The 27,563-nt window shown below is 30.8% G+C and overlaps 1 protein-coding gene across 1 annotated transcript in view; it reads right to left on the bottom strand.

Moving 5' to 3' along the window:
• The window catches only part of drd (drop dead), a 111,644-nt gene that overhangs the window by 40,735 nt on the left and 43,346 nt on the right, over positions 1 to 27,563 (bottom strand). Inside the window, exon 4 of the mRNA XM_075299355.1 lies at positions 4,053 to 4,318. Within this exon, the coding sequence (XP_075155470.1) occupies positions 4,053 to 4,318 (266 nt within the window). The remainder of the gene's footprint in view (positions 1 to 4,052; positions 4,319 to 27,563) is intronic.

Genomic DNA, 27,563 nt, shown 5'->3' with positions numbered 1-27,563 from the left:
TACAAGCAGCTTCCGGGACAGGAGTTTTATACGGCAAAAGGAAGGGGAAAGGTAGCAGATATTTTTAAGCACATAAAACTGTCAAAGTTCGCAAAGAAATATCTGGTTTGGCAAGCCATCTGTACCTGTGGCTTGAAAAGCAGCATTTCCATAGCTTCAGGGACTGTCAACCAAAAAATTTACGTGAAAGAGTGTTTGAATAAACGTCTGCTGCCTTTCCTGAAGAAACACGGTTGTTCCGTACTGTTTTGGCCGGATTTGGCATCTTGCCATTACGGTAAAAAGGCCATGGAGTGGTACGCCGCCAACAACGTGCAGTTGTTTCCCAAGGACAAGAACCCTCCCAACACGCCAGAGCTCCGCCCAATTGAGAAATACTGGGCTATTGTCAAGCGGAACCTAAAGAAGACCAAAAAAAAAACTGCTAAGGACGAGCAGCAGTTCAAGGCAAACTGGCTTTCTGCGGCGAAGAAGGTGGACAAGGTGGCTGTACAAAATCTGATGGCAGGTGTCAAGCGTGAGGCCCGGCAATTCGGATTTGTAAAAGCGAAAGCCTAACTGAATATTTTGCCTGAATTTTATACTAATAGAACTTGAAAAAGAAATAAAATTTGATTTTTTAAATAAACAATTTCACCGATTTACACGCGTTTACCCTTGACCAAATTTTGACCGTATCACCCTTTATCTTTAGTGCCACACGATCAATTAATTGATTGAAGACAAAAATTAACTATAGCTTCGAATATCAGATTGTGATAAACATATACCCCTTAATGTTTTTATACCCACCACCATAGAATGGTAATGGGGGTATAATAAGTTTGTCATTCCGTTTGTAACACATCGAAATATCAATTTCCGACTATATAACAGGTTGACTGATAAGTCCCCGGTCTAACAAAGAAAAACACATTTTTTTGCCAAAAAATGGAATTCTAGAGGAATTTTAGGACCATAAGGAGGTGTGCCAAAAAAGTGATTATCGGTCCATGTTTTAGTATAGCCCCCAATAGACTGATCTCCCGATTTTACTTCTTCAGTTTCTACAATTTATAATTGTTATCCAAATTGGCTAAAATTAAAAATCAAGAGGTATTTTAGGACCACAAATGCGTGTGCGAAAATGGCGTATATCGGTCCATGTTTTGATATAGCCCCCATATAGACCGATCTCCGGGCTTCTAGATACCGTATTTTCAATCGGATTTGCTTGAAATTTGAAACCTAGAGGTATTTTAGGAACACAAATACGTGTGCCGAAACTGGCCTGTATTGGCCCACGTTTTTATATAGCCCCCATACAGACCGATCTCCCGATTATACTTCTTGGACTTCTAGAAGCCGTAGTTTTTATCCAATTTGCCTGAAATTGGAAGCTAGAGGTATTTTAGGACCATAAAGAGGTGTGCCGAAAATGGTGATTATCGGTCCATATTTTGGTATAGCCCCCATATAGACCGATCTTCCGATTTTACATCTTGGGCTTCTACAACCCGCAGTTGTTATCCAATTTGCCTGAAATTGGAAATCTACAGGTATTTTAGGACCATAAAGAGGTGTGCCGAAAAAGGTGATTATAGGTCCATGTTTTAGTATAGCCCCCAATAGACAGATCTCCCGATTTTACTTCTTGAGTTTCTAGAATTTTTAATTGTTATCCAATTTGCCCATAATTAAAAATCACGAGGTATTTTAGGACCACAAATACGTGTATAAGTATATGTTTTGATATAGCCCCCATATAGACCGATCTCCCGCTTTTACTTCTTGTGCTTCTAGAAACTGTAGTTTTTATCCAATTTACCTGAAATTGAAAATCTGGAGGTTTTTTTAGTACCATGGCTATATATGGCTATAGGTGTGCTGAATATATTGTTTATCGGTACAGGTTTTGACATAGCCCCCTTGTAAACCGGCCCTACGATTTTGTTTGGTTTGGTTCAAAAATGGTTCTTATAAATGCAGAATCTGATCAAGTCCTCACAGGTAGAATTTTTAAATGTATCTTCGGGAAGCGTACTGGTTGAACTGATCTGCTTGGGAGAATATTTGTCATAAACCCCCTGAAATTCTAAATATTATCAAGTAACTACGCTACGACTACGACGAATTTTCAAAGGAAAATATTATATTTGATTCATGGTGGTGGGTATTTAAGATTCTGCCGGGCCGAACTTACTGCTGTATATATATTAAATATGGAAATGCGTTATATCTCGCAAACCTATACCAACGATATCCCACAATAAATTTTTACTAATTTTTGGGTTTACTTACTTGTTTAATAATTGGCTCAATATTTGTGGTATACTAATTCTGAATGTGTAAACTACACTGTTAGAAAAATATGTTTTTCATATGTTCCGATATAAACAAAATGTGTTTCGGGCACAATTTTTAAACACAATATATTTAAGTGCAAACATGTAATGTTCCTAAACTAATACAAAATGTTTGGGACACATATGTTAATATGTTAGAATATATTATGTTTGGGGCATGAATGTTTCATAAAAATAATATGTGTGAATGTAAACATATATAAATTTAAAAATTTCGAGTAAACATATATATGTTGTGATACTTTATTCAGAGAGCGACAGAGAGAGAGAGAGAGTTAGTATAGAGAAATAAATAGAGATGGAAACCGGGAGGGTAGAATAAAAAGATATCAACATAACACAGCGAGAGAATGAAATGAGAGCAGTTTCTGTGAAACCGCTTGTACACACAAAAAATTTTTTTTCTGATTCAATCACGAAATTAATTGATCCAATTAATTTTTAATTGAAATATCTTCAATCACAGAAATGATAGTATCAATTAAAAAATTAATTGAAGGCCAATTAAAAAGTTAATTGATCCAATTAAAAAATTAATTGATCCAATTAAAAAATTAATTGATACTATTATTTTTATGATTGATTTTTGTTTCAATTAAAAAATTTGTTGAATCAATTAAATTTTTGATTGAATATTTTTTAAAACTCTATTAAAATTTTAATTGGAAAAATTTTCGTGAAATTTTTTTGTGTGTATGTTGTTTCGGGAAACTGTTTTATAATAAGGCCAAAAATTTGGTATGCTTAAGTCTAAATATTATTTAATTTGAATAGTAGAATAAGTATTCGGAATAAAGAGAATAGACATTCGGAACCAAGAGAATAGACATTTGAAAAAAAACAGCATATTTGTATTACAGAAAAAGATGCAAAGAACTCAAAAATTTTGTGGAAGTGAAAATTATGTGAGGGAATGAACACAATCTTCTTTGGGGAATTCTTCCAATCATATACTATTTTTGGACTCAAAATGCTTCCAAACATATAATATGCTCACATAAAACAAACATATTAATGTTTCGGCGGTATCCAATAATATATGTGCTTCCTGCAAAATATGTTTGGAACATATGTTAGAGAAGCGATTTTTTTTGAGGGTGTAAGTATAACTTCTACTTGTAAATTTATAAAATCGAAAAGTCGCCTTCAATTACTGTTCCCAACATTATTTAGTTATGTCAACTAACTTTACTCCAAAATCGAACTGATAAAAAAATCTAACAAGTCAAAAATTTCAATATACACAAATGATTAAATGATAGAAAATATGTTGACAAGAATTATGGAAGTGAAATGTAGTGTTTTACAATTTGCACTTTTAATCCAAATTAGCACGATATGGATTAAAAATCAAAAAATCAAAAATAACAAATGAATTAAAAATCATTTCAGAAATGAAATGTCTTGTTAATCGGCTACCACAAAAAAAAATTAGTATGTCCCCATTTCTTTCCAAATTAAATCATTTCTTAAATAAACAATTTAATGCAATCATCGTTAGCATTGATAATTGTGCTCATTGGTGAAGTTGTACACAATGTATTACTTATTGATTTCAACCTTACTTTATGAAGTAAACGCCAATTATATCGTGCAATTCCTCATAACCTGGGAATATCTTGATGATTATTACGAAAACTCCTTTTTTTCTTCTATAAAATTGTCCCCATACGTTTTTTTTGTTTTCATTCAACAACATGTACTTACATCATCAAATTCACTATGGAATGGTCCATGGGATTGTACGAGATTGAAAAATTTTTGCAAACGTTTGGATTTATGTGGTAATTCAGGTTGAGCATAAGCTAAACAATATTGTCCCTTGATTTCATCACTATCTCCAAGTGTGCTGCCATCTGCACCGGTAGGTGCATTCATTTTGTTCGCTATACCCAGACATTGATCGAAATCGCCGATTTGATTGATGTTGCCATTTATGATGCCAGAGTTAAGTTTTCCCGTAGAATCATGCACTGTAATGGGATAATGAAAGGAGAAAACAAAGATTTTTTTGCATTAAATTATGAAAAGTTAGGAATAAAATAAAACTAACTCTAATATAAGTCTACAACAAAGTATTGGTTATATTGTTTCAGTGTTAAACATAAATAACAAAATATATCTACAAACCGAAATCATGTGGGAACGTTTTTAACAACATTTAACAAATTTAATTATACCCTGCGCCACACTGTTGAACAGGGTATTATAAGTTAGTGCATACGTTTGCAACACCCAGAAGGAGACGAGATAGACACATGGTGTCTTTGGCAAAAATGCTCAGGGTGGGCTTCTGAGTCGATATAGCCATGTTCGTCTGTTCGACTGTCCGTCTGTCCGTCTGTCCGTGAACACATTTTTGTAATCAAATTTGGCACAAGTATGTGTTTTGGCTCAGAATAGAACCCTACTGATTTTGGAAGAAATCGGTTGAGATTTAGATATAGCTCCCATATATATATTTCGCCCGATATGGACTTATATGGCCCCAGAAGCCAGAGTTTTACCCTAATTTGCTTAAACTATTGCACAAGAAGAACAATTAGTACTATAGTCAAGTGTGCCAAATTTTATTGAAGTCGGTTCAGATTTAGATATAGCTCCCATATATATCGTTCGGCCGATTTACACTCATATGACCACAGTGGCCAATTTTTTACTCCGTTTTAATTGAAATTTTGCACAGGGAGTAGAATTACCATTGTAGCTATGCGTGCCAAATTTGGTTGAAATCGGTTCAGATTTAGATATAGCTCCCATATATAGCTTTCGCCCGATTTACACTCATATGACCACAGTGGCCAATCTTTAACTCCGTTTTAATTGAAATTTTGCACAGGGAGTAGAATTAGCATTGTAGCTATTCTCCAAACATAATAATTCCATAAACTAAAATAAAGTTAAATTGGCTTTAGTGAAATAGAGAGTTAAATTTTTTTTTGAGTGTACAGTGTATTTTTCAAATACAAATTTCTTCAATACCATTCACATACATGGAATTGGTGAATTATATGGTATCCCAGCAAAAAAACCGTCGCCAAAAAAGTAATGAAAATTTCCTTTTTGGATCCCGAAGTGGTGCAAAATTTACGCAGAAGCGATGAATTTATCATGGGCTTGTCATAGGACGGAAGTCCTCCATTTCAGCAGCCGTTGCACTGAATTTGCATCACTTCTTTAGGTGTGATCCGAATTCAATGTTTTGGATGTAAATTAAAAAATTCTGTGATATTTTGTCAAATAAATAATTTTTATAATTTTTTTATAATTTTCATACACACCACCATAGAATGGCGACGGGGGTATAATAAGTTTGTCATTCCGTTTGTAACACATCGAAATATCGATTTCCGACTATATAAGTTATATATATTCTTGATCAGGGAGAAATTCTAAGACGATATAACGATGTCCGTCTGTCTGGCTGTCTGTCTGTTGTAATCACGCTACAGTCTTCAATAATGAGGCAATCGTGCTGAAATTTTGCACAAACTCGTCTTTTGTCTGCAGTCAGGTTAAGTTCGAAGATGGGCTATATCGGTCCAGGTTTTGATATAGTCCCCATATAAACCGACCTCCTGATTTGGGGTCTTGGGCTTATAGAAATCGTAGTTTTTATCCAATTTCCCTGAAATTCGAAATCTAGAGGTATTTTATGACCCTAAAGAGGTGTGCCAAAAATGGTGAGTAACGGTCCATGTTTTGTGTATAGCCCCCATATAGACCGATCTCCCAATTTTACTTCTTGGGCTTATAGAAACCGCAGTTTTTATTCAATTTACCTGAAATTGGAAATCTGTAGGACCACAAATACGTGTGCCAAAAATTGTGAGTATCGGTCCATATTTTGGTATAGCCCCCATATAGACCGATCTCCCGATTTTACTTCTTGGGCTTATAGAAACCGCAGTTTTTATCCAATTTACCTGAAATTGGAAATCGAGAGGTACTTTAGAACCGTAAAGAGGTGTGCCAAAAATGGTGAGCATCGGTCCATGTTTTGGTATGGTCCTCATATAAACCGACCTCCCGATTTGGGGTCTTGGGCTTATAGAAACCGTAGTTTTTATCCAATTTGCCTGAAATTGAAAATCTAGAGGTACTTTAGGACCATCAAAAGGTGTGCCACAAATGGCGAGTATCGGTCCATGTTTTGGTATAGCCCCCATATAGACAGTTCTCCCGATTTTACATCATGGGTTTATAGAATACGTAGTTTATATACAATTTGCTTGAAATTGAAAATTTATAGGTATTTTAGGACCATAAAGAGGTGTGCCACAAGTGGCGAGTATCGGTCCATGTTTTGGTATAGCCCCCATATAGACCGATATCTCGATTTTACTTTTTGGGCTTCTAGAATCCGAAGTTTTTATCCAATTTGCCTGAAATTGGAAATCTAGAGGTATTTTCGGGCCATAAAGAGGTGTGCCGAAAACGGTGAGTATGGGTCCATATTTTAGTATAGCCCCCATAAGAATGATCTCCCGATTTAACTCCTTGGGTTTCTAGAAACCATAGTTTTTATCCGATTTGCCTGAAATTATAAATATTCTGGTATTTTAGGCTCACAAAAACGTGTATCGGATTAAGTTTTTATCGGTCCATTTGGTAATGCCTCCGACTTCACTTCTTGAGGGTATAGAAGGCGCACTGATCATGAAAATTGCTTGAAACTCAATGTAAAAGTTCCAGATTTTCTACAGATTAAGATTTCAAATCAAGACGTTATTTTATAATTTTCTTGTACACTTACAAGAGATTTTAATGATTTCTCGAAAACTCAAACAAAAATGGTTCTTATAAATCCAGAATCTAATATAGTCCTCATAGGTGAAATCTTTAAATTTATCTTCGGGATGTGTCCTCAAGTCCTCAAGCCCTCCTGAAATTTCAAAGGAAACCCTAATATTGGGTTCATGGTGGTGGGTATTTAAGATTCGGCCCGGCCGAACTTACTGCTGTATATACTTGTTAATGGATTCTAACGCTTGTCGGAAATGTTTGACTTCAAATAATTCCAAAAATTCACATTTTTTTCATATTGGATTTAGAATTTTTGTCGACAAAATTTATATGATTTGTACCATTTTATGAATTCTTACTCTGTTTTTAACCTATTTGAAACAAGAAAAGTTAAAATTATCCTTTAAAAGTATGAAAAAAAAAACTAATTATAAAACATTGAATTAGAAGATCTTCCTGGGTAGTTAAAGTAAAGAACATCATTGCGACTGCAACTTCTGGAAGTGCTTTTAAAGTTGTGCCTTTGGAAGAACTTCCAAATTTTTTTGCTGGGATGTTAGTCAAAAACAATGACATTTTTATTTTATATTATAGAGATTTTATCCATATATCGTTTCATGTCTTTAGAGATACGATTTCATTTTTGACAAAATTTACATGAGAATAGTTTTGTATTTAAGTGAAGCGATAGATTTAATCGCCTCCATGGGTAATTTGTTACATCGTCACACCATGTGTCATGTTGGGATCACTAAAAGTTAATTACATTTGGCCTTTGTCATCGCATGGGGGGTCATAAGCAAGGGGCCAAAAATTTATGCATTTTTTTAGTGTTAGGCATTAAAATATTGTCAATAGCTTCTCATACTAAAATATGAGTAATGTTCACAAAATTTAGACTAACATTAAGACATGCAATAAATTAATATTTGAATATTTCAAAATATTTTATGTCACAATATTTAATATGGAAAATTAAAGAAACATTTAACGAAATGACAGAAGTTCACATGGACTGCACAGAAAAGAAAACATCACTAATATTGTTTCAATTCATATTTTAACTGAATTAAAATTATAATTGAAAATGTAGTTTCAACAATTGTTTAATCACAACAAAAATCAATCCCAAAAGTTAATAGTATCAATTGTTTTTTTTTAGCTTGAACCGGGAATTTTTTTTTGGTTGGTGGAGATTGTTAAAAAATTTCGAAAATCTTCAATCCAAATAGGCAAAAACCTCAAAGTAAGTTTTAACCTATATTTGACGATTTTTCATCTTTTATCCGAGGATTAAATATCTCACTTAATTTAAAAATCATTCTTTTAAATTAAAGGTGTTTGTTCTTTACTTTAAGGAAAATTAAGGTAGAGACGCACTTTTTAGAAACCCATGCCCTAAATTTAACGAAAAGAAGTATATACAACAGTAAGTTCGGCCGGGCCGAATCTTAATTTTTTTATGACAGATATTCTCCCAATCAGATCAGCTCAAGTTCAGTTTCAGTATGCTCCCCATATTTGTTTGAGTTTTTGAGGAATCATAAACATCTCGTGTAAGTGTAAAAGAAAATGATGAAACAACGCCTTTATTTGAAATCTAAAATCTGTAGATTTTTCCCCATTATTCAAATGCTTACGAGAAGTAAAATCGGGAAATTTTACATTCAGTTTCAGGCATTTTTCATAATCAGTGCGCCTTCTATAAAAAGTGAAATTTGATCTATATGGAGGTCTTACCAAATGGATCGATACAAATTAAATCCGAAACAAGATTTTGTGCACCGATACACATCATAATCAGAACACCTAATTGTGGTTCTGAAAAACATACAGAATCTAGACCCTAAATCAGAGGGCCGGTTTATAAGGGGTATAGATACACAATATATTCGGAACACCTATTTATGGTCCTAAAAACCTCTAGATTTCCAATTACAGGAAAATTGGATAAAATCTACGATTTCTAGAAAAAAAATTGGGAGATCGGTCTATAAGGGGGATATACCAAAATATGGACCGATACCGATTTCCGGCCCACCTTATTGATCGAACTAATATACCTCTAGATTTCCGTCAAATTGGATAAAATCTCCGGATTCTAGAAGACCAAGTAGTAAAATCAGCAGATCGGTATATAGTGGGCTATTTCAAAACATGGGCAGATTTTCACCATTTTCGGAACACCTCTTTATGATCCTAAAATACCTCCCGATTTCCAATTTCAGGCAAATTGAATAAAAACTACGGTTTATATAAGCCCAAGAAGTAAAATCGGCAGATCGGCATATAACAAAACATGGATCGATAGCCAAACATGGATCGATACAAAATAACAGGTTGGCTGATAAGTCCCCGGTCTGACACATAGATGGCGTCGCTAGTATTTTTATATAGTACCAACCTTCAAATGATTCGTGTCAAAATTTGACGTCTGTAAGTCAATTAGTTTGTGAGATAGAGCGTTTTTTGTGAAGCAACTTTTGTTATTGTGAAAAAAATGGAAAAAAAATGAATTTCGTGTTTTGATAAAATACTGTTTTCTGAAGGGAAAAAATACGGTGGAAGCAAAAACTTGGCTTGATAATGAGTTTCCGGACTCTGCCCCAGGGAAATCAACAATAATTGATTGGTATGCAAAATTCAAACGTGGTGAAATGAGCACGGAGGACGGTGAACGCAGTGGATGCCCGAAAGAGGTGGTTACCGACGAAAACATCAAAAGAATCCACAAAATGATTTTGAATGACCGTAAAATGAAGTTGATCGAGATAGCAGAGGCCTTAAAGATATCAAAGGAACTTGTTGGTCATATCATTCATCAATATTTGGATATACGGAAGCTCTGTGCAAAATGGGTGCCGCGCGAGCTCACATGTTGATGATTCACGTGTTGATGATTCTGAGCGGTGTTTGCAGCTGTTAACTCGTAATACACCCGAGTTTTTCCGTCGATATGTGACAATGGATGAAACATGGCTCCATCACTACACTCCTGAGTACAATCGACAGTCGGCTGAGGGGACAGCGATCGGTGAACCGTCTCCGAAGCGTGGAAAGACTCAAAAGTCCGCTGGCAAAGTAATGGCCTCTGTTTTTTGGGATGCGCATGGAATAATTTTTATCGATTATCTTGAGAAGGGAAAAACCATCAACAGTGACTATTATATGGCGTTATTGGAGCGTTAGAAGGTCGAAATCGTGGCAAAACGGCCCCATATGAAGAAGAAAAAAGTATTTTTCCACCAAGACAACGCACCAGATCTGGCCCCAGCGACTTTTTCTTGTTCTCAGACCTCAAAAGGATGCTCGCGGGGAAAAATTTGGCTGCAATGAAGAGGTGATCGCCGAAACTGAGGCCTATTTTGAGGCAAAACCGAAGGAGTACTACCAAAATGGTATCAAAAAATTGGAAGGTCGTTATAATCGTTGTATCGCTCTTGAAGGGAACTATGTTGAATAATAAAAACGAATTTTGACAAAAAAATGTATTTTTCTTTGTTAGACCGGGGACTTATCAGCCAACCTGTTATATTCGGCACACCTCTTTATGGTCCTAAAATGCTTATAGATTTCTAATTTCAAATTTAAGATAGATTTCTAATTAAATTTTATATTTTTTAAAATTTTATATTTTATAAAAACTACGGTTTCTACAAGAAGTAAAATCAGAAGATCGGCCTATATGGGGGCTATATTAAAATGTGAACCGATACGCACCATATTCGGCGTACTTATTTGTGGACCCAAAATACCTCAGAAATTCGGGCAAATTGGATAAAATCTACGGATTCTAGAAAACCAAGAAGTAAAATCGGGAGGTCGGTCTATATGGGGGCTATTTCAAAACATGGACCGATTTTCACCATTTTCGGAACACCTCTTTATGGTCCTAAAATACCTGAAGATTTTCAATTCCAGGCAAATTGGATAAAAACTACGGTTTATATAAGCCAAATAAGTAAAATCGGCAGATCGGTCTATATGGGGGCTATACCAAAACATGAACCGTTACACAATATATTCGGCACACCTCTTTATGCTCCTAAAATGCTTCTAGATTTCCAATTTCAGGCAAATTGAATAAAAACTACGGTTTCTACAAGCCCAAGAAGTATGTTAAAATCAGGAGACCGGGCTATATGGGGGCTATATCAAAATGTGGACCGATACGCACTATAATCGGCGTACCCAAAATACCTCCAGATTTAGAAATTCAGGCAAATTAGATAAAATCTACGGATTCTAGAAAAACAAGAAGTAAAATCGAGAGGTCGGTCTATATGGGGGCTATTTCATGGACCGATATTCACCATTTTCGGAACACGTCCTTATGGTCCTAAAATACCTATAGTCTTCCAATTTCACGCAAATTGAATAAAACCTTGGGAGTTTATAAGACCAAGACCCCAAATAGGGAGGTCTGTTTATATGGGTAGTATATCAAAAGCTGGACCGACATAGCCCATCTTCGAACTTGACCTGACTGCAAACAAAAAACGAGTCTGTACAAATTTCGGGAAATTATAGTCAATCTTGAAGGCTGTAGCGTGATTTCAACAGACAGACGGACATACTTATATCTTCTTAAAATTTCTCCCTGATCAATAATATATACTTTATATAGTCGGAAATCGATATTGCGATGGGTTACAAACGGAATGACAAAGTTATCATACCCCCATCACCATTCTATCGTGGTGGGTATAAACATTTTTAAAGCAAAAATTATGCAATTTTCTCTTAATGAAAATTTCTTTAATTTAAAATAATTTATCCTTAATATTGTGTAAATTGTGGATCCTAAAAATAAGGTTGCATACATTTTCATATAATTTCAATATTTTTGTTTTGCAGTGTATTCACAATTTTTATGTGATCCACAATTATTATACACTGACCACATAGTGACATAAAAATGTGTGGTGTTTCTTCTCTAATAAAATGGAAATATTTCGATAAGTGTTCATGAGAAAACAATGGCACCGTAAATGTTATTGCCTCAAAACAATTGACAAACTTACGTAAACTATATTTATTACCGGTCGTTATAACAGTTTATAATTTAAATGAGTAGTAATTGTCATATATATTCATTTTAAAATTTTTTATATTTATTGAAATGTAACGAAATGCGTCATATGTCTGAAAATGAAAGTATCAAACCGAAAAACCGGTACTATGTGAAAACAAAACATTTCGTATTAATCTCTATTGGGGAAAATAGTAAAATGAATACAAAAAATAAATATAGTAATCCACTACACCAACGTTCGATGTTGTCAATGTCAAGGTCAAAATGCTGACCATATCCGAAATCAAGCAAAAGATGATATGACTGTGACTTCCGTATACGGATGAAATTTATGACCGAAGAGACACGCTCAACTACAAATTGTACAAAAAAATAATACAGATGGGATAGATGGTTGTCATCGAAAATTATATGATACGATACGAAAATGTTTTTATGTTTGACCCATTCACTCGTTATATTCATTTTTTTATTTTGATTAACAGGTGTGAACTGACTGATGGTGCCCTGTTACTATTAAAGAAAAAAAAAAAAAAACAAAAACTATCTCAAATCACTTCCCCACTAGGGCCACTTACTTATGGCGATAAATCAGATTTTGAGCGATCATATTTATAGCCGGTCGATTTTGTTTAAATAGTTAATCCATTTTAACAATTCGTTTATGTTAATTTTGTTTGGAACTTGGGTGGGAAAATAGACATCCAATTAATTTTAGGTAAATTAAATAAAAAAAAAAAACACCTCTGCTCAAATTTCATTCATAGGTTGACCATGCCGTGGACGGTCAGTCGTCTAAGCCCTAAACTAGATTTGACTATTTTGTACAAAGCTACCTATGTGTTAGTGGGTCAATGGGTCCTACTATGATACCATTTAGGGTAACGAGTGAGTGATCGAAATTGATATTTGAAAAAACAAAAAAAAAAAAATTATGGCAGCATTTGTGAAATATGAGATGAGATTGATAGACATAATTATTTTTTTTTAACTTGTTAAAGAAAACTTTTTAGGTTTGATGAAAAAAATGGGAGTGCAAAAGTGGTAAAATGTCGCCATACGAAGTTCAAAATGAAGCGTTTGTGATAAAATTTACAAATTTTAAGAAATTCTGAACTATTTTGTGAGAAATACGAATTTAGTAAATTTGTATGCTTTATTTGTGTATATGGTAATTATACAATCCACCATGGGATTGGGGTATACTAATTTTGTCATTATGGTTGTAACACATAAACAATATTGGTCTCAGACCCCATAAAGTATATATATAATGTTTGCTAGATTGAAAGAATTCATGATATTTTGTTAGATTTTTCGGGGGACATTCCTCTCTAACTAAGAGGTGCTTCAATTCTCTACAGAAATAAAATTTTGGAAAAATGTCGTATAAAAATTCTGCAACATTTTCTCTCTGTTGGTTAAGAGAATCTTGTAGTTTAGTCAATGCCTGGTTTCAAGCTGAATTCAAAATACCAATAAACGTTTTATTTCTATCGAAGATTTTGTCCAAATTAAACTACAACAGTCACATGACCAACAGAGAGAAAATGTTGTCAAAATTTTATTTCTATAAAAAATTTTGTCAAAATATTATTTATATAGAAAATTTTGTCAACATTTACTTCTATGGAAAATTTTGACAAATTTTCATTTCTATAGAAAAATTTCTCCAAGTTTAATTTTATAGAAAATTTTGTCAAATATTTATTTCTATAGACAATTTTGTCAACATTTTATTTCTATAGAAAATTTTGTCAACATTTTATTTGTGCAGAAAAATTTGTTAAAATTTTATTTCTATAGAAAATTTTGTCAAAATTTTATTTCTATAGAAATTTTTTTCAAAAGTTTAGTTCTATAGAAAATTTTGTTAAGATTTTATTTATATAGAAACTTTGTAAAAATTTTATTTCTATAGAAAATTTTGTCAAAATTTTATTTCTATAGAACATTTTGTTAACATTTTATTTGTATAGAAAATTTTGTCACAATCTAATTTCTATTCAAAATTTTGTCGAAATTTTATTTCTATAGAAAATATTGTCAAAATTTTATGTCTATAGAAAATTTTACCAATATTTTATTTATATAGAAAATTTTGTCAATTTTTTTTCTATAGAAAATTGTGTCAAAATTTTATTTCTATAGAAAATTTTGTCCAAGTTTCATTTCTATAGAAAATTTTACTTCTATAGGAAACTTTGTCAAAATTTTATTTCTATAGAAAATATTGTCAAAATTTTATTTCTATAGAAAATTTTGCCAATTTTTTTTCTATAGAAAATTGTGTCAAAAGTTTAATTCTACAGAAAATGTCAAAATTTTATTTCTACAGAAAATTTTGTCAAATGTTTTTTTTTTATAGAAATTTGTGTCAAAATTTTATTTCTATAGAAAATTTTGTTCAAATTTCATTTCTATAGAAAATTTTATTTCTATAGGAAACTTTGTCAAAATTTTATTTCTATAGAAAATTTTGTCAAAATTTTATTTCTTAAGAAAATTTTGTCAATTTTTGTTCAATAGAAAATTATGTCAAAATATTATTTTTTTAGAAAATTGTGTCAAAATATTATTTCTTTAGAAAATTTTGTGAAAATTTTGTCAAAATTTTATTTCTACAGAAATTTTTTTCAAAATTTTATTTCTACAGAAAATTTTGTCAATTTTTTTTTTATAGAAAATTGTGTCAAAATTTTATTTCTATAGAAAATTGTGTCCAAATTTCATTTCTATAGAATATTTTATTTCTATAGGAAACTTTGTCAAAATTTTATTTCTATAGAAAATTTTGTCAAAATTTTATTTCTTAAGAAAATTTTGTCAATTTTTTTTCAATAGAAAATTGTGTCAAAATATTATTTCTTTAGAAAATTGTGTCAAAATATTATTTCTTTAGAAAATTTTGTCAAAATTTAATGTCTATAGAAAATTTTATAAAATTTTTATTTCTATAGAAAATTTTATAAAATTTTTATTTCTATAGAAAATTTTGTCAAAAATTTATTTCTATAGAAAATTTTGTCAAATTTTTTTCAATAAAGTGTGTCAAAATTGTATTTCTATAGAAAATTTGTCCAAATATTATGTCTATAGAAAATTTTGTCAAAATTTTATGTCTATAGAAAATTTTGTAAAAATTTTATTTCTATAGAAAATTTTGTCAAAATTTTATTTCTATAGAAAATTTGTCCAAATATTATGTCTATAGAAAATTTTGTCAATTTTTTTTTTTAGAAAATTGTGTCAAAATTTTATTTCTATAGAAAAATTTGTCAAAATTTTACTTCTATAGAAAACTTTGTCAAAATTTTATGTCTATAGAAAATTTAATCAAAATTTTAATTCTATAGTACATTTTGTCATAATTTTATTTCTATGGAAAAATTTGTAAAATTTTTATTTCTAAAGGAAAAATTTGTCAAATTTTTATTTCTAAAAGAAAAATTTGTCAAAATTTTATTTCTATAGAAAATTTTGCCACAATTTCAGTTCTATAGAAAATTTTTTTAAAATTTTATTTCTATAGAAATTTCTGGGATACAGTTGTGGTACAATTTGCTTCAAATCACCCTATGGGTTATTTTTAGATGTCCAAATATTCCATATGAATACTGCGGAAATTGAAAGCATAACTAAAAATATTCAAAATAAATGGTACAGAAGAGTAACTAAACTACCTCTTCGTGGGTAGTGAATATTTTCAAAAATCTTCATAATTACTAGCAAGCAGCAAAACTTCTACCAAATTTGGTAGAATTCTATCATCTGAGGCAAACGTGCTTCTATGGTCAAATTATTTTTTCTATCACGTATTATACCGTAAAAATATCGACATATACACCCAGAAAAAAGGGGCTCTAATGACAACTGAACCTTATTTTAGTTCATGAAGATTAGTTGATTTTAGTTAAATCTTATTTGAATAATTTTTTGCTACCTTTAATTAACTAAAACTAAGAAAAAAGTTGTATACAAATATAGTGCACAATTTTACTACAAAATGAAATAGTTCATATTTTCCTGAAATGGCAGAAGTTCGCTTAAATTGAGTTCATAAGACTCTCAAATGAGTAAATTTTACTAAAATTGTACCTGTCTTGAACTTCGTACAGCGCTAAAGACATTTTAACAATTTTTAAATCCAATTTTATCTTTCAACATATAAAATTTTCTTAAACAACAGAAAAAAATTAATTATTTTAAAAAAAATTTCTTCAGTTTGAAAAAAAAGTATTAACTTATTTATAACATGTTGCAATTAGAACTATTTTAGTTAAAATTTTCTAAAATAAATCTACATTTTCTTCCACGGTGGGTTCACTTTTTTTTGGTGTACATATATTTGGATGACTTAACTTTTGAAAAAATGTTTCAATCAACATATTTTTTTAAAATAACTTAAATCGTTTCATATTTAAGTCGGGTTTTTTATGTCTCTACCTATAAACCATTCTATATTAAATTAACATATTATTATTAGCATATTAAGAGTAATGGGAAATCCACAACAGAATCGCATCTTCATGTGATCCACCAACCAAGGAAAAAATGTCAACGAAGTTGTAAAAAAAAAAGAAAATAAAATAGAAATTGTATTAATTTTTTTTATTGTAAAAATGAAAGTTGTTTTCTTTGACAATGACTGGCGATTTTTTGAGATTTACTTAAGATCACCCAAATTTACATTTCAATACTGATTTAAGTTTAATATTTATATGCTTCATATAGATTCACATGATCAATATTTAGCCTAAAATGATGTTTGCTAGAATAATCTACCACCATGGCGATGATTTCACCCAATATCATCATATTGACGTGGATTTTATTGACTTATGGTAGAAATTTTCCGTAATGTGGAGAAATATGTTTGTAGCGTTAACATTTAAATGTATATAAGGCCTAATTATGATTTTATTAATTTATTTATAAAACTATTAAATAATAATAATAAAAAATCAAAAATCAGTTTCATTCCGTTAAGTATGAATTTACCTACATACGTAAATTTTATGGAACTATTTAAAACTATTGGAAAGTCTCTCGTATCTTTTCAAACGTATTTGAGATGTAATTTTGATTCACTTTTTAGTAAAAACTGCAACATTTTGAAATATGGTTACGTAGTCTAAGAGGCTATTTAATATTTTTCCCATTTATAGCTTTAGCCAATGCACAATGCCTTAATTTGTATATGTTGACAATACGTGTAGATGTAACACTGGTGTAAAACTTTTTCGTAGAATCGAAATCATCCCAAATTTTGAGTTTTAAAGAAAATTTTGTCAAAATTTTATTTCTATAGAAAATTTCATTTCTGTAGAAAATTTTACTTCTGTAGAAAATTTTGTCAAAATTTTATTTATCAAAAATATTGTCAAAATTTTATATCTACAGGAAACGTTGTCAAAATTCTATTTCTACAGAAAAGTTTGTCAAAATTTTATAGCTATGGAAATTTTTGTCAAAATTTTGCCTCTACACAAAATTTTTTCAAACTTTTGTCTCTATAGATTTTTTTCAAAATTTTATCTCTATAGAAAATTTTGTCAAAATTTTATTTCTATAGAAAAATTTTTCAAAATTTTATTTCTATAGAAAAATTTGTCAAAATTTTATTTCTATAGAAAATTTTGTTAACATTTTATTTCTATAGAAAATTTTGTCAACATTTTATTCCATTAGAAAATTTTGTCAAAATTTTATTTCTGGAGAAAATTTTGTCAAAATTTTATTTCGATAAAAAAGTTTGTCAAAATTGTATTTCTATAGAAAATTTTGTCAAAATTTCATTTTTATAGAAAATTTTGTTTCTATAGAAAATTTTGTCAAAAAGTTGTGCTTATAGAAAATTTTGTCAAAATTTTATTTCTATAGAAAATTTTGTAAAAATTTTATTTCTATAGAAAATTTTGTCAAAATTTTATTTTTATAGGAAATTTTGTCAAAATTTTATTTCTATAGGGAATTTTGTCAAAATTTTATTTCCATAGAAAATGTTGTCAAAATTTTATTTTTATAGAGAATTTTGTCAAAATTTTATTTCTATAGAAAATTTTGTCAAAATTTTATTCCTTTAGAAAATTTTGTCAAAATTTTATTCCTTTAGAAAATTTAGTCAAAATTTTATTTCTAGAGAAAATTTTGCCAAAATTTTATTTCTAGAGAAAAATTTGTCAAAATTTTATTTCTATAGAAAATTTTTTCAAAATTTTATTTCTATAGAAAATTTTTTCAAAATTTTATTTCTATAGAAAATTTAGTCAAAATTTTATTTCTATAGAAAATTGTGTCATTATTTTATTTCTATCGAAAATTTTGTCAAAATTTTATTTCTATAGAAAATTTTGTCAAAATTTTGTGCTTATAGAAAATTTTCTCAAAATATTATTTCTATCGAAAATTTTGTCAAAACTTTATTTCTATAGAAAATTTTGTCAAAATTTTATTTCTATAGAAAATTTTGTCAAAATTTTATTTCTATAGAAAATTTTGTCAAAATTTTATTTCTATAGAAAATTTTGTCAAAATTATATTTCCATAGAAAATTTTGTCAAAACTATATTTCCATAGAAAATTTTGTCAAAATTATATTTCCATAAAAATTTAGTCAAAATTTTATTTCTAGAGAAACTTTGGTCAACATTATAGAAAAATTGATCAAAATTTTGCCATCATTTGATTTTTATAGAAAATTTTGTCAAAATTTTATATCTATAGAAAATTTTGTCCACGTTTCATTTCTATAGAAAATTTTGTCAAAATTTTATTTCTATAGAAAATTTTGTCAAAATTTTATTTCTATAGAAATTTTTTTCAAAATGACATTTCTATAGAAAATTTTTTCAAAATTTTATTTCTATAGAAAATTTGTCAAAATTTTATTTCTATAGAAAATCGTGTCAACATTTTATCTCTATAGAAAATGTTGTCAAGATTTTATCTTTATAGCAAATTTTGTCAAAATTTTATTTCTATAGGAAATTTTGTCAAAATTTTATTTCTATAGGAAATTTTGTCAAAATTTTATTTCTATAGGAAATTTTGTCAAAATTTTATTTGTATAGCAAATTTTGTCAATATTTTATTTCTATAGAAAAATTCGTCAAAGTTTTATCAACATTTTATTTCTATAGAAAATTTTTTCAAAATTTTATTTCTATATTTGTCAAAATTGTATTTCTATAGAAATTTTTTTCAAAATTTTATTTCTATAGAAAATTTTTTCAAAATTTTATTTCTATCGGAAATTTTGTCAAAATGTTATTTCTATAGAAAATTTTGTCAAAATTTTATTTCTATAGGAAATTTTGTCAAAATTTTATTTCTATAGGAAATTTTGTCAAAATTTTATTTCTATAGGAAATTTTGTCAAAATTTTATTTATATAGAAAATTTTATAAAAATTTTATTTCTATTGAAAATATTGTCAAAATTTTATTTCTATAGAAAATATTGTCAAAATTTTGTTTCTATAGAAAATTTTTTCAAAATTTTATTTCTATAGAAAATTTTTTCTAAATTTTATTTCTATAGGAAATTTTGTCAAAATGATATTTCTATAGAAAAATTTGTCAAAATTTTATTTCTATAGGAAATTTTGTCAAAATTTTATTTCTATAGGAAATTTTGTAAAAATTTTATTTCTATAGGAAATTTTGTCAAAATTTTATTTATATAGAAAATTTTGTCAAAATTTTATTTATATAGAAAATTTTGTAAAAATTTTATTTCTATAGAAAATTTTGTAAAAATTTTATTTCTATAGAAAATTTTTCAAAATTTTATGCCTATTCAAAATTTTGTCTCTATAGAAATTTTTTTCAAAATTTTATCCCTATAGAAAATTTTGTCAAAATCTTATTTCTATAGAAAATTTTGTCAAAATTTTATTTTTATAGAAAATTCTGTCATAATTTTATTTCTATGAAAAATATTGTCAAAATTTTATATCTATAGAAAATGTTGTCCAAATTTTATTTCACTGAATTACTAAATGTCGTGCTATACTTTATACCTTCTTTGTTTATGTTGGAAATAAATTTATGTATGCGTAAATTCTACTTAATTCTAAGACCTTGTCTAATACCATTAACTATGAAATTATAAATTAGCATTGAAACGTAACTCTATGTTGGACTATTTGATAGTCAATGTTAGGGTCGTTATGGGGCATCACTAAACGTTTTCGTCACTAAACCTTTTCAAATGTTGTAAAAAAATCACAAAATTAATTCACTCTGAAGTTGTTCTTGCCTAAAAAATTCTTATTACGATGTTAATTGAGCCGGAGGTGTAAAGTCGAAAAAAAATTTAACGCTGCATCGTATGCTGCGTTTGTTGTTGTTGCATATCGACCTTGTGGTCGGACTCTAAATGTGGTTTTACTCAAATTTGCTGATTTAACACTGGTAACACTGCCACCGTACTAACCCAATGACTGAAAGATAGACAGCCATGCTAACTGACGTGCTGGCTGAATGCCAATTACACTTGACACAATGCTGTTGCTGTTGTTATTAATGCTGCACTTGCAATTTTTAGCTGTTTTTTGGAACTGGCAACTGCTGCTACTGACTAACTGGCATTGACTTATGGAGCAATTGGTTACAATGCTAACCGATGCTAAAACCTTGCCCGTGCCGACATGGCGGGGTTGAGATATTTGCTTGGTTCTGTTTGTTTCCAGTTTGATGAGGGGAGGATGTTGATTTCGTCTAATTGCCGATCATGCGAATTGTTGTTCAACGAACAAATGTGGGTAAAGTTCGTTGAATAACCTTCTAATGTTGCATGATCTTTGGATTCCATCCTCGAGCATTATTGCCATTGAATTCATTTTAGTTTTTCATGTTAGGTTAGATTATGAATTCAATTTTGTTTGTTAATATTGAAATAGAATTAGAATTAGAATGACAACTATTCTAGAAAGAAAATCTATTTAAAAGTATTACTTTGGATTTTCAATCATTATACAAGTAGAGAAAAATTAAATTTAAATTAAAAGTGAAAGAAATCGATGTTTTTAATTTGGCATTATAATTATATTTAATTATCGCTACTGAAAAAATACAATAGAAATGTGGAGAAAAAATGATACACTGAAAAATGTGAAATGAAAGTTTGTGTGACATAAATTTTAGTATATAGCATTAAAGAAAAAATTCTTTAAGATATGGAAATTTAAAAAAAATTGAATTTAAAAAAACTCGTCATTGAAGTTTGCATCCATTCGCGTATATTTATAAAGGTAAATTTTAAGGAAAGGCTGTTTTATACAATGTGCCACTTTCCAGATCTACATTTTCCATACCATTATCGGTCGATATATATGTAGCATATTGGAGGTATAGGAAAATTGGAGTAATTGGACTAAGATTTTGAATGTTGTGTCTAAAACATTTTTGCACCCTGAAGTGTGTACTCTAATTTTGATAGTGAAACTTCAGTTTATCTGTTTGTAAATGACTTTGTTAACTTATCGTAAAAAAGAAAATAGATGAAACACACAGAAAAAAAAATCACGAAAATTTTTCCAATTAACGCTTTAATTGAGTTTTAACCAAGTATATACATCAGTAAGTTCGGCCGGGCCGAATCTTTAATACCCACCACCATGAATCAAATATTATAGTTTCCTTTGAAATGTCAAGGGGGTTTAATGACAGATATTCTCCCAAAAAGAGCAGTTTAACTAGAACACTTCCGAAAGATACATTTAAAGATTTTACCTATGAAGACAATATCAGATTCTGGATTTATAAGAAACATTTTTGTTTGAGTTTTAGAGGAATCATTAACATCTCTTGTAAGTGTGCAAGAAAATGATGAAATAACGCCTTGATTTGAAATGTAGAATCTGCAGATTTTCACCTCCATTTAAATGATTTCGAGAAGTAAAATCTGCAAATTTTACATTCAGTGCGCCTTCTATACCCTCAAGAAGTGAAATCGGTCTATATGTAGGCCTTACCAAAGGGACCGATACACGTTATTATGTGTACAAAATACCAGTATATTTACAATTTCAGATAAATTGGATAAAAACTACGGATTCTAGGAGTTAAATCGGGAGATCGGTCTATATAGGGCCTATACTAAAACATTGACCGATATTCATAAATTTTCAGTCCTATGGTCATAAAGAAATTCTTGATTTCAAATTTGATGCAAATTTGATAAAAACTATGGTTTCTATAAGCCCAAGAAGTAAACTCGGGAGATCGGTCTTTATGGGGGATATACCAAAAAATGGACCAGTACACGCCATTTTCGGTACATGTATTTGTGGTCCTACAATACCTCTAGATTTACAATTTCAGGCAAATGGGATAAAACCTACTGATTCTAGAAGCCCAAGAAGTAAAATCGGGAGATCGGTCTATATGGGGGCTATACCAAAACATGGACCGATACTCATAATTTTTGACACACTCTTTATGGTCCTAAAATACCTCTAGGTTTCCAATTTTAGGCGAGTTGGATAAAAATTACGTTTTCTATAAGCCCAAGACCCGAAATCGGAAGGTCGGTTTATATGGGGACTATATCAAAACCTGGACCGATATAACCCATCTTCGAACTTGACTTGCCTGCAGACAAAAGACGAGTTTGTGCACGATTGCTTCATTATTGATAAAAATTAAATCCGAAACAGGTTTTTTAGGGTATATATATATATATATATATATATATATATATATATATATATATATATATATATATATATATATATATATATATATATATATATATATATATATATATATATATATATATATATATATATATATATATATATATATATATATATATAATTTCAGGCAAATTGAATAAAAACTATGAATTCTAGAAGCCCAAGAAGCAAACTCGGTAGATCGGTCTATATGACGGCTATGCCAAACACATGGACCGATACACACGATTTTTCGGCATATCTTTTTATGGTCCTAAAATACCTCTAGATTTTCAATTTCAGGCAAATTGGATAAAAACTACGATTTCTATAAGACTAAGACCCCAAATCGGCAGGTCAGTTTATGTGGGGACTATACCAAAACCGGGACCGATATAGCCCATCTTCAAACTTGAATTGCCTGCAAACAAAAAACGAATTTCTGGACGATAGCGCCATTATTGAAAGCTGTAGTTTTTATACCCTGCGCCACACTGTGGAACAGGGTATTATAAGTTAGTGAACATGTTTGCAACACCCAGAAGGAGACGAGATAGATATATGGTGTCTTTGGCAATATTGCTCAGGGCCAGCCCCTGTGTCGATCTAGCCATGTCCGTCTGTCCATCCGTCTGGACTTTAGCGCCATTATTGAAAGCTGTAGTTTTGATACCCTGCGCCACACTGTGGAACAGGGTATTATAAGTTAGTGAACATGTTTGCAACACCCAGAAGGAGACGACATAGATATATGGTGTCTTTGGCAATATTGCTCAGGGCCAGCCCCTGTGTCGATCTAGCCATGTCCGTCTGTCCATCCGTCTGGACTATAGCGCCATTATTGAAAGCTGTAGTTTTTATACCCTGCGCCATACTGTGGAACAGGGTATTATAAGTTAGTGAACATGTTTGCAACACCCAGAAGGAGACGAGATAGACATATGATGTCTTTGGCAATATTGCTCAGGGCCGCCCCCTGTGTCGATCTAGCCATGTCCGTCTGTCCATCCGTCTGTCTGTGAACACATTTCTGTGATCAAAGTCTAGATCGCAATTTAAGTCCAATCGACTTCAAATTTAGCATAAGTATGTGTTTTGGGTCAGAATAGAACCTTATTGATTTTGAAAGAAATCGGTTCAGTTTAAGATACAGCTCCCATATCTATCTTTCGCCCGATATCTACTAATATGGCCATAGAAGCCAGAATTTCAGTCGGATTTGATTTAAATTTAAATTTAAATTTGCCCATGAAGTGCAAGTGATAGTGTCGTAAAGTGTGCCGAATTTGGTTGAAATCGGTGCAGATTTAGATATAGCTCCAATATATAGCTCCTATATATACAGTATTGGACAAAACATTTGCAACTACCATAGGTTAGGTGGCAGCCCGATGTATCAGGCCCACTTAAACTATTCAGTCCATTGTGATACCACATTGGTGAACTTCTCTCTTATCACTGAGTGCTGCCCGATTCCATGTCAAGCTCAATGACAAGGGACCTCCTTTTTATAGCCGGGTCCGAACGGCGTTCCACATTGCAGTGAAACCACTTAGAGAAGCTTTGAAACTCTCAGAAATGTCACCAGCATTACAGAGGTGGGATAATCCACCGCTGAAAAACTTTTTGATGTTCGGTCGAAGCAAGAATAGAACCTACGACCTTGTGTCTGCAAGGTGGGCATGCTAACCATTGCACCACGGTGGCTCCCTGCAACTACCATAAATTTTCAATATTTTGCCATAAGAAAAAAACGGTGCGTTAGAATGTTCCGATTTTTTAATTTATTTGTAGATATTTTGTACAATCTGCCTAATAAAGGGTGATTCTTTTGAGGTTAGGATTTTCATGCATTAGTATTTGACAGATCACGTGGGATTTCAGACATGGTGTCAAAGAGAAAGATGCTCAGTATGCTTTGACATTTCATCATGAATAGCCGAACGATCTGCCACAACGTCGAATTTTCAGTGAATGGGCCCTAGAAAAGTTGGCAGAAAATCCGCTTTTTTATCGACAAATTTTGTTCAGCGATGAGGCTCATTTCTGGTTGAATGGCTACGTAAATAAGCAAAATTGCCGCATTTGGAGTGAAGAGCAACCAGAAGCCGTTCAATAACTGCCCATGCATCCCGAAAAATGCACTGTTTGGTGTGGTTTGTACGCTGGTGGAATCATTGGACCGTATTTTTTCAAAGATGCTGTTGGACGCAACGTTACGGTGAATGGCGATCGCTAACAAACTTTTTGTTGCCAAAAATGGAAGAACTGAACTTGGTTGACATGTGGTTTCAACAAGATGGCGCTACATGCCACACAGCTCGCGATTCTATGGCCATTTTGAGGGAAAACTTCGGAGAACAATTCATCTCAAGAAATGGACCGGTAAGTTGGCCACCAAGATCATGCGATTTGACGCCTTTAGACTATTTTTTGTGGGGCTACGTCAAGTCTAAAGTCTACAGAAATAAGCCAGCAACTATTCCAGCTTTGGAAGACAACATTTCCGAAGAAATTCGGGCTATTCCGGCCGAAATGCTCGAAAAAGTTGCCCAAAATTGGACTTTCCGAATGGACCACCTAAGACGCAGCCGCGGTCAACATTTAAATGAAATTATCTTCAAAAAGTAAATGTCATGGACCAATCTAACGTTTCAAATAAAGAACCGATGAGATTTTGCAAATTTTATGCGTTTTTTTTTTAAAAAAAGTTATCAAGCTCTTAACAAATCACCCTTTATATCAAAAAAAAAAAATAATTTAACTAATATTTAACATTTTATGAAGCAAAATAAATGCATAGTACACCGAAAAAAAGTAAACTGTTTTATAGAAAGAATAAACTAACTTGTACGAAAATTGAATTAAATTTTACTCCACATTTTGAGATTTCCACAAAGCGTTGTTAAAACCAGGAAAATTTAATGCCCCGTTACACCCTCTCATAGAAGAAAACATTAACTAAAATGAAAGAAGAAAATCATTGGCGCCAAATCATAACCATTTTAACCATACAGTAGTTCATTCTTACTATTTTTGGGAATCGTACAAAAATTCATTTGCTTTAGTTCATATTGAACTTATGTGTACAGTCATTGAACTTTATACTCACGTATAGTTATTAAAATGTTTGAGACCTTCTTAAAAAAACGAAATTTTCATTGGGCTCTGGAAAATTTCGCAAAAAATAATAAAATTTAACATAACTACAAACAAATATTTTTTTTGCAAAAAAATAAGTTTAATTTGGCGTTAGGTTAACTACGGAAATTTTTTTCTGTGTACCAAATTGGATAAGACAAATTAATTGCAACTCATAACATCTTGTATTCTAAGGCTTAATATTTTTGAATTTTTTCCCAATCCTTTATTTTTGGTAACAGCTATGCATCGTTGGGACATGGACTTTATTAAATATTTAATTGCTTCCTATAATATATTATTCCATGCACCCTTTAGCCTCACGAAACAATGGTCACTATTTCTTACAATATTCTGATAAATATTTTTTCCACAATTGGCCAAAGGATTTTGATCGGATTAAGATGCGGTGATTGGCGAGACCACTACATAACATTAATACTGTAATGCGGAATCCACGTTTTTACAAGGTTTGAAGCGTGTTTTTCGTTGGTTTTGGGTTGTTATCCTGTTGAAACGTTCAACGTGACGATATTTTCCATTCCGTATATGGTTACGTAACATCATCGACAATGTTTTTGTACACCCAACTATCAATTATACCAGTAATTCGATCCAGTGGATCTAGCCCATTGGCCAAAAATCATCCCCAGACCATGACGTGGTCTGTAGCGTTTTTCCTCCATTTTGTCAGATCCAAATAAGAAGTACTTTCGTATTAGGCACCACAGTATTATGTTATCATAAGTTTGCATAACTGTGATGCCTCATAGGAAATTACATCTTATTTTTTTAATTTTTCCTTTATATACATATTTTCTATGTTTACTAAATTTCCTTTCTAAAAATAACCATTTATTCTAAAATGAGTTTTAAATTTGAATTTAAAATGCAAGTGATACTTCTCGTTTAATTTACGTTGTAATAATTTAATAAAAAATAAAATAAAATTAAAAAAAAACTTGTGCAATGAAAGACAGCCATGCATTTTCGTGGTGGCATCAAAGATCATGCAACATTTGAAAGTTATCAAACTAACAATAATTCCTATGATCGACAAATAACACCCCTCTTATTAAAAGTGGATATTATAATTAATGATTTCAATTGTAGCACTAGCATAGAGTTTCGCGGCGATAACTCAATATATCACATAAATTCCAAAAATCAATGCATTAAATATTAGGGATTGTATTCAAAATCAGAAAGTAGCCTTTTCGTGTTCGTCACATTTTAAAAATTTAGAATAGTCTATATTTCGACCTCATAAACTATAGAAAATTTTGTTGAAATATTTCTTTCAGTTTATATTAGTCCCTATTATATATTTGTGCATGATCCAATATAACATGTGATTTCATACCATATTTAATGCATGCCAACAAATGTATTTACTGCTCTGCTTAAGCCTTTCAAGGTCACAGATAATCCAGTGCAATGGATTTTGAGGCGTACATTCTTGTCACGTATGGGGGATTTTTGTAATATATTGAAATTTGAATTAAATTTTTAGCAAAAAAATTCCAAACATGTATGGCTTAAAATAATTGCACAATATTTGGAGTATTCGTATGAGACATAAGTCCTCCAAGACATGTCCCAATCTTTTCAAGAG

Source organism: Haematobia irritans, chromosome 3 (genome assembly GCF_050003625.1).
Source record: "Haematobia irritans isolate KBUSLIRL chromosome 3, ASM5000362v1, whole genome shotgun sequence".
NCBI classification, from domain to species: Eukaryota; Metazoa; Arthropoda; class Insecta; order Diptera; family Muscidae; genus Haematobia; species Haematobia irritans.
Note: the sequence above shows the minus strand (reverse complement) of the source record. Positions and strands in the feature narration are given on the sequence as shown.